Raw genomic sequence first — 8,876 nt, forward strand, 5'->3', positions numbered from 1 at the left:
TTTGCTACTTATACCCAAAATTGACTTATTTCTCTAAATTTCGAAAAAAAAACGACTTATTTCTCTAATTACTTTTTTTAAACATGACATGTATGCCTAATTCCCCCTAAAGAAAATGTATGTATACATGATGTACCATCATCGGGTAAATAAATTTCTATATTAACAATGTACTATGTCTTAAAAAATGTGCATTGTAAAATATTATTTATTAAAATTTTAATTATTTGTGTTTATTTTAAGGTAAATTACACTAAAGATCATTTAATTATCAGTAATTTTATACTTAGGCTACTCAATTTTAAAAAGTTACAATTTCATTACTAAACTATTTAAAAATTACAAGTTGGTCACTGGCTTGTTAACTTTGTAACTAACGTTAGATGTGGCTATTAACTCACTATTCATCATAGAGTAAATTACACCCAAGGTCACTCAAATATTAGTAAATTGCGCCCAAGGTCACTCAACTATTAGCAAGTTTATACTTTGACCACTCAATTTTTAAAAACTTACAAGTTGGTTACTAAACTATTCGAAACCTCCTTCGCAATTCTATTCCAACAATCTTGCCACCGTCTAACCTCCTCCTCTAGCAAAGAAACACACCAAACCAGAGTTTTCTTCCCCTTCTCTTTCAATTTTATTACTTAACTATCTTTGAAATTGCCATGATGGAGAAGCTCTTTAATCTTTGTTTACCACCGCTGCATGGTCCCCCTAACTCGGATATATTCCTATTCTCAAGGAGACTTTCTTGTTGACCTTTTGGATTAAGCCTCTATTGCCTAGAACTCTCTGACTAACTCTTGACTATATATGGTATATCAAGTCTCCTTTCTTTTCTATTTTTATTATATTTTCTTAGATTTTATTGTGTCCACTAGTTTGTAAGTCTTGATTGGGGCTTGTTGAAACATGGGACCTTTTTCCTTTTTTTATTTGCCTTTTCATTTTTGTATCTTTATTTACTTTAGTTGTGGTTGCGGTAATATTTGGTTGTTGATTCAAGGTAAGGATATGTGAATAGCTTAGTTGTGAATTTTCTAGGATTATGGTTTTGGTCAAAGGGGAAACAGATTGGTGAGTGAGTTAAGAATGAAGGATTGCTGAGTTGCTTAGGTTAGAGGTGAAACGTAGAGATATGTAACAATTTAATCCCTGTACTATTAAAAGAATCAAACAAGGTCAAATTGGATCAATTTAATCATTATACAATTTAATTTCAAACAAATTATTTCATTTGTGGAATCGTAAAAAGTTTTTAAAATATAACTCTACTAAACAATAAAGGACATTTTTAAGCTGTAAATGTTAGCTTTCCTAAAATTTGACATTATCTAATTTTTTATAATGTAGAGACAAATTTGATCCATTTAATAATAGAGGGATTGGATTTTGTACATTGAATCTTTATTTTTTTATTCTCTTTTCGATTTTATCTAGTCATTAACCTTCTTTATTTGGCTTAAAAAAACTATCTGCTTATCATTGCTTTTGACTGCAAAAATTAATTTGATTTGAAAAGTACTTTTTAAACCCAATCGTAAACAAAACCTAAATAAAAACTCGTACGTAATTCATGCATAATAGATTGTTTCTAGTTTTGCACTATGATAGGCCTTAGATAGCTTGGTTATTAAGTGCCCATATATGATTGAAGTGTACCAAATTTATACATTGTTATTCATTGATTTTTCACCTCATGCATATACTGGTAAGCTATTAAGCCATATGAATCGATAAGAGGCACTTACATTGAGGACATGATAATAAAATATTCAACTTTTGAGTAACTAATGAGTAGATGATAAAATGTTTTGAGAAGTTATGCATTATATTCCTAAGCTATGCCATTTGCACATTAAGCCATATGAACTGACAAGAGGCACTTACACAGACATGATAACTAAACTTTTGACTAACCAAGGCATAGATTATAAAATGTGACTTTTAAGGTTATTGGTGAAAATGAAACTGTAATTAAGAAAATGTAGTATAAGTGAATTTTACCAGAAAAAGGAGACACTAATAGATTATTGGAGCAACGGTACCAAGATAGATTATTAACTGATTCAAAGCATCAAACACATATATGCATGTGTGATAGTACATAGCAAGAAAACTAGTAATCTACTAAGGCAGCAGTAACCAAAACCATATATTACAAAAAATGAATTTGAGAATAACCACATGACCTGGCTATTCCACTGGCGATTAAGAGGATTGGAAAGCCCCTTTCTATCGGCTTCATGGCTTTCTCTAAGATGTGAACTGAGCCTCTCCCTGTCTACTTGGGAATTAAATCTAACTAATGCATCAAAAGTTGAAAGTTCTCGTCATCATTTACCAGTACATATTCATATCCGAGGCTATCAGCACGATGGATAAACTCATCCTCCTCACTCTTTGAGACTTGGACTCCAACCAAAACATTTGCTCCTGTTTCGCCCTGTTGGATGGGATATATCAGGATTAACAATTTTTTCAATAAAAAACAACTAGAAATAGAGTCTTTAGATGCTAACCTGACCACGATAATGGAACAAACTAATATTCCAGCGTGGACTAAATGTGTCTAAGAACTTCATCAAAGCACCAGGCCTCTCTGGGAAAATAAACCGGCACAGAACCTCATTTTCAACATCCGATCTGCCTCCCATCTGAAAGAGATATATAAAAAGAATTAGCAAAGGCTGCACTTCTGCCACCGCCAAAAATCAAGTAAATGGAAAAAGAAAAATAATGATAATTACCAAATACCGCAGGTGATCTTTAACCAAATCACTTGCTGTAAGATTGTAAGTTCTAAGTTGAGAAGATTCCAGCCTCTGCTTCATTGCTTCAAGTTCAGAAACTGTGTGAACACCAACACTGCAAACAACATTGATGGATGATGGAATGCTCTTAGTTCTTATATTTCTGAATATTTAATCATCCTTTGAATAAACAACACAAAACACAGCCATGGAAAGAACAATCCTAAGTTCAACACACTTGCATAGAGAAATAATACATGTATGAGCTTATTGAATTTCATTAGTCACTAAAACAGACTGAACCAACCTGTACAAAACGACAGCTTTATCAGCAGTACATCTATATTTGAACTCAGTGATATTCATAGGCCCCACCTGTCAAATCCCAATGGTTAATGGTTATTTTTACTTATATTATTTGGCAATACAAATGAAAAAATTGGTAATCTTGTAGAAAAGTTAAAATTCTAAAAATTGCAAAGAAATACCATTTCACAAAATTGCTTGAAACTTCCAGGTTCCTCTGGCAAAACAGTTGCAAGGACTGCCTCCTGTTGTCTACCCACATTAGCCAGTTCAGTAACCACTCTAAGCTTATCAAAATTCATGTTTGCACCACTAGTTATTGCTGCAACATTCTTCTCCTTAATGCCGTAATATTTGCAATATGCTTCAGCTCCTGCAAGGGCTAGGGCACCTGCTGGCTCAAGAATGCTTCTCTTCTCTTCAAACATATCCTGTAATACAAGCAGTACGGTTGTAAATCCCTAAGCATCCAAAGATCCATGGGTTAATTAGATGGCCATCAGGTATCTAACGAAAAAAAAAAAAGCACTAGTCATACATAAGAGATAAAATAAGTCCCAGAGTGAAAAAATCGAAAACATAATAAGGGCTTCTAACATCTGTAACATTGAGAATAAATAATTAGAGAACGAATTATAACATAGACAGGCCACTCTCTTTTCCGAAAAGGTATATAGCATACCAGCAAACTGCATCTAAAATTCAAGTCAAACACCCGAAACATGAGAGACAAACCAGAACCTGTTTATTATAAGTGACTGTAATGTCTTCTTAACAATAGAAAGGAGAAAAAAAATCAGGCAAATCGAATAAATAAAATTTTGAAACATCAAAGTCATACCTTTATAGAGGCACAAATAGCATCACGGCTAACAAGAACGACACCATCCACCAGTTCTCTACATATGCTGAAGGTTTCTTCGCCAACCTCCTTAACAGCTACTCCATCAGCAAAACCTCCAACCTTCTCCAACATCACTCTTTCACCATGATGCAGTGACAATGCCATTGCATTTGCATCAAAAGGCTCCACTCCAATAATTTTCACCTGCAAAATAATACAACACTAAGTGCTGTGGATGAAATGATGAATTATGTCATGTAGCAAGGAACAAGCTCGCTCAGTGTCATTTCAGACAAACGTAAACAATATAAAATTAATATAAATAAGCTAAAAGCCTAAACTACTCGTCAAAAAAATCAATTTCACAAGGAAAAAAAGAATAGAAAGAAAATATAAAAATGAATTAATACGTAAGTGTTTGCAGCAGTATAACCTAAGGTTTCAGTTATGCACTTAACAGGTTTGTAGGAGGTCAGGTCTCTAGGTAGCTCAGAACAGTATGATTGATGTTGCTTGCAGAATGAAACTAGAGTTGAATGAAAAAAGATATTTAAAAGCAGAACATAAGAATAAGATAGCCTCAGATTTCGACCAGTTTATTAAGAGGTTCCCTCACATATTATACAATTATGAGAGAACACACATCAAGAATTTAAGTCACCTCTACTATTTTGACATAACTGGCGGTCCTCAAGGGTTACGTTAAATTTGAAACAGACCAAGCTCTAAATAACTAAATTAGTCAATGTTGCCATTTGTCATGCCAGTCAGATGCATGCTTCTACATCTTCAACTTTTCAAGTTCATCTATTTCTGTAAGGCAGAATTGCCATCAATGGATAATATTCAATTGAAAACTATGCTATTGTAGTTTTATGAAGATCCAAAGCATCTGAACAGAGTGCCTATTATGCTATGTCAACAGAAGAGCCCAGAAATGGAATAAGCTGCCACAGAATTGGAAATAAAAAGATTAAAGCAAGTCTCTCTAGCAAGTAGCAACTATCTGAAGGACCAACTTTAACCAAAAACTAATAAAATTTAAAGCATTGGAATTAAAATGATGATCCAAGGCTCAATAGGTATGAAAACGAAAGAAGTTGAGGATCATGATGCGGCATGCACTTGCCATCTACTAGGAAACAATGGCAACCTCCAGCATTATGAAATAGTAGAGGTCTGTAGAAAGAAACGACATACCTCTGGGGAAACCCTCTTTACATATGCAGCAATGCCAGCTATAAGCCCACCACCACCAACAGGTACAAAGATTGCATGCAACGGGCTCTGCATTTGGCGCACAATCTCCATCCCAACAGTGCCTTGCCCGATGATAACGTCTGGGTGATCAAACGGGGGTATAAAGGTGCGACCTTCCTCTTTAGCCCGTTTTTTAGCATATGCTTGTGCCTCATCATAAGAATCTCCAATGAGAACAACAGTTGCACCCAACCTCTCTACAGATTGCCACTGCAAAATATGAAACCACATCTCAAATTTAGAAATCTTGTAAGCAATGCAATATTGCAATTGATAAAAGAAGATCACGAAAAAAGTTACCTTAATTTCTGGTGTGGTAACAGGCATAGCAATAACAGCATTGCAACCAAGTCTCTTGGCAGACAATGCAACCCCTTGGGCATGATTTCCTGCTGATGAGCAAATAACCCCTCTTTCTAACTGCTCCTTTGGAAGCTTTGCCATCATATTATAAGCTCCACGAAGCTTAAAAGAGAAAACCTGAAAATTTGAAACATCAAATACGTAAGCAGTTCATCTGAATGAACATGAAAAAGATGTCAAAATTCCTCCTTCAAGTTTATATTGAACTACAAAATAAAGGGTTTCCACTTTGGCAATTCATTAACAGATGCCAAAAAATAAAAGGAAAATTCAACTAAAAACCATGTGACAATTACTTGCAACAACAATTCCTCTCAGAGCAAATAAATCAAAAAAAAAAAAAAAGAGAGCTAAATTCAAGCTGAAAAAATCACTCCGTAGAAGTCAAAATAAGCAAAGCAAAAGCACGATCATGATCATAGAGTATAAACAGCCAAATCTCCCAAAACCCACCAACATAGAAACAAATATCATTAGAAATGAAAACTCAAAAATAATAATTCATCAAAATTCAAGAAATATGAATTAAAAAGCATAAACCACACCCTCAAAAAGATTGCAAATTTTAAATGAAAGTCAAACACTTAAAATCACTAAACAATCCCCCCCGGAAATTTAATCTTTTTAAAGAATGAAGTATTTGCTTACAGGCTGTAAATCTTCTCTCTTGAGCCAAATTTGATTGCCCAATCGTTCAGAGAGCTTAGTCGCCAACTGTAATGGTGACTCTATCGCCACATCGTAAACCTTAGACGACAAGATATTGGTTAAATAACCCATCGCATTGATGACGTCGTGGTTTCCTTCATCCACCGAGCGTTCCGGTGACGCACCTAGGTATCCAGACGGATACTGCAGGGAATTAGCAGGCACCTTCTTACGCGGCGCGGAAGGAGCGACTGCAAAACTTGACGAAACGACATCGGTTTCGCGAGAAGTAACGGTGGGAGAAGAGATCTCAGCTGTCGGTTTAGACACAGCGACTCTGATCAAAGGCAGGTTACATTTCTTCGTAATGTGGGACCCAACAAAGGGTGTCTGAGGTACCCTCTCTTTGTGGCGGAGTAGTAGCGTCTGAGGTGGTGAGAGGCGGAGAGCCTCCATTCTCCTTCAAAATTTTTGAAAAAAAAAAAAAAGTAAGAAAAATCGTGTCAAAAGGAAAATGTGTTATTCTAAGAAGTCGGGCGGCTTCGGTCGGGACATTACTATGCATATATAAGAGGTTTTTGGTTTGGCGCAATTTTGGACTGTACAAAGCAACCAATTAATATTTCACACGTGACTTAAGCCTCGTACTGCAGGTAAAAGGACACCAAAATATCATCTCCTTTTTCTTTTTAAAAACACTAGATTTACGAGTTAATTAAATTTTAATTAGAAAGATACTAAAAATGTCTTTAAAAGTTATTGAAATAATAATTTTGTATAAAATAAAAATATTATTTTCCTTAAAAATAATTTTTATTTATAAAATAAAAATTATATTAGTATATTTATATTTTGAGAAATTTTTAAAAAATACATATACATAAATAAAAATCATCAACTAAAACTGTGTCTAAATCATAAATATAGCATAATCTAATTTAAAATCTTGACTCCATCATTATAACTTCTGTTAGTGTTTTTAAATTATTAGGTGTAACATAATTTAATTATGGGAGTTAGGTAAGGTGATAATATTTTTCTTTATTTATCAGTGGTTGAGAGTTCGATCCTTTTCTTAGGTATGTAATATGTTTAAAACTTGTAGTCTTAATTGGCCTATAAAATGCGAAGAATTAGTTATCAGATTCGCTCAGATAAATAATTTAAGAAATAAAAAAGAATTTAAAATCAGTGCTCTCTATCACTATTATTACCAATAAACCTGCCTAAAAGAAAGGGTATAGCCATGGCAGGCAGGCAGACTCTTGGCCCCCTAAACGAAAGAATTGCCTTTTAGACAGACCCTCCTTCTCAGGCAGACTCCTGGGTACACATTCTCCATCCATTTAGGCTAACCAAATTGGCCCATAGCCTATTTTTGTAATAACTTTACATGGTCTCTCCCAGTTGGGTGCCATTTTGTGTCACTGTGCTGCTGGGAGATTGGCCTCTGTGTTCTTCATTACCAAGTTGCGAATTTGGAATTGTTTGTTATGTAGTTTAGAGGTATAATAGTTAACAACTATCAGTTTTGGATCTATTTCTTTTTGCTGATTTAAGTTAAGGTTTTCTATGCGTTTGGTGTCTATACGTTAAAAAAAAAAAAAAAAAAGGCATATTGTGTTGGCCGCTTCAAACAAAAGGTGTTTTGTTAAAATTGTATTATTTTATTATTGGGTACAAATAAATCAAGGTGAGAAATAAGCATATGTAGAATTACAGCATTTATCTATAGCATTAAAATAGCTATAATTATTTAATAAAAAAAAATAGTTTTTAGTATTTTTCATTCTGGTGTCCCTCCTAAAATCTCTCAAAAGTTTAAAGTTTGAGAGTTGAATCAACAAAATTATTATTATTTTAACTCAAGAAACGACAGTGTATAAGACTAATTACATAACTGAACTTGAGTGTAAGCATGAGGGATGGCATTTTTATAGAACCTGACAGAAATATGATTGTCTATATAATATATAATTGGGGCCCACAATCATATGCAAAAGAGACAATATTGCTCAGTCAAAATCCTACAAAAGATTGAAAAAATAAATGGTAAACTTTCTTCCAAGCATGTGGAAAAAAAGAAAAAGTTAAAACCATGGTTGTTAACATTTTCTATATCATAATATGCTACAAATGTCATTTCCTCTAAAAAAATATGGAAAAACTAGTTGATTCCTATGGACTTTTGGTGTTTCAAAAGGTTTTTTATGGTTAAGTATTTATATTTTTATAAATTTAAAATTTAGTCTTATTTTTATTTTAAAAATTTAATTTTTCTGTTTTTAATTTTAAAATATAAATTTAATTGTTAACATTATAAAAAATTTATGTTAGATTTAAGCTCATCACAATATCATTTTGTATGTTACATGATTGTGAGATTTTTTTTAATTTTAAAATGTCATACTAATAAATTTAACAAAAGAAATTAACAAAGTTAATAATTAAGCTTAAATTTTAAAAATTAAAAAATAAAAAAATTAAATTTTAAAAATAAAAATACAAAGAATTTTAAATTTTATTTATTTATTTATGCAACATGACTCATGATTAAAACCAATAAAAAGATTAGACGTTCTGTCTAATTCCGTTGAAATTTTATTAATTGTTTTTGACTGCAAATGCGTTATCATGTATAAAAAAAAGACCACTGGAACATTAATAAAAGGGTTAAAGATGCTTTTTTTTTTTTC

General features: G+C 32.9%; 1 protein-coding gene across 1 annotated transcript; it reads right to left on the reverse strand.

The window, feature by feature from the left end:
* Positions 1-2,036: 2,036 nt before the first annotated feature.
* LOC108454355 (threonine dehydratase biosynthetic, chloroplastic-like) lies at positions 2,037-6,787 on the reverse strand. The gene is made up of 9 exons (XM_017752791.2): positions 6,181-6,787; positions 5,470-5,649; positions 5,110-5,379; positions 3,907-4,113; positions 3,248-3,496; positions 3,067-3,134; positions 2,757-2,874; positions 2,529-2,663; positions 2,037-2,452 (listed from the first exon to the last, which is right to left on the reverse strand). The coding sequence occupies exons 1-9, from the start codon at positions 6,634-6,636 to the stop codon at positions 2,312-2,314; spliced, it is 1,824 nt and encodes a 607-aa protein (XP_017608280.1). The 5' UTR covers positions 6,637-6,787; the 3' UTR covers positions 2,037-2,311.
* Between the last annotated feature and the right edge of the window lie 2,089 nt (positions 6,788-8,876).

The sequence above is a fragment of the Gossypium arboreum genome, chromosome 9 (genome assembly GCF_025698485.1).
Source record: "Gossypium arboreum isolate Shixiya-1 chromosome 9, ASM2569848v2, whole genome shotgun sequence".
Taxonomy (NCBI): domain Eukaryota; kingdom Viridiplantae; phylum Streptophyta; class Magnoliopsida; order Malvales; family Malvaceae; genus Gossypium; species Gossypium arboreum.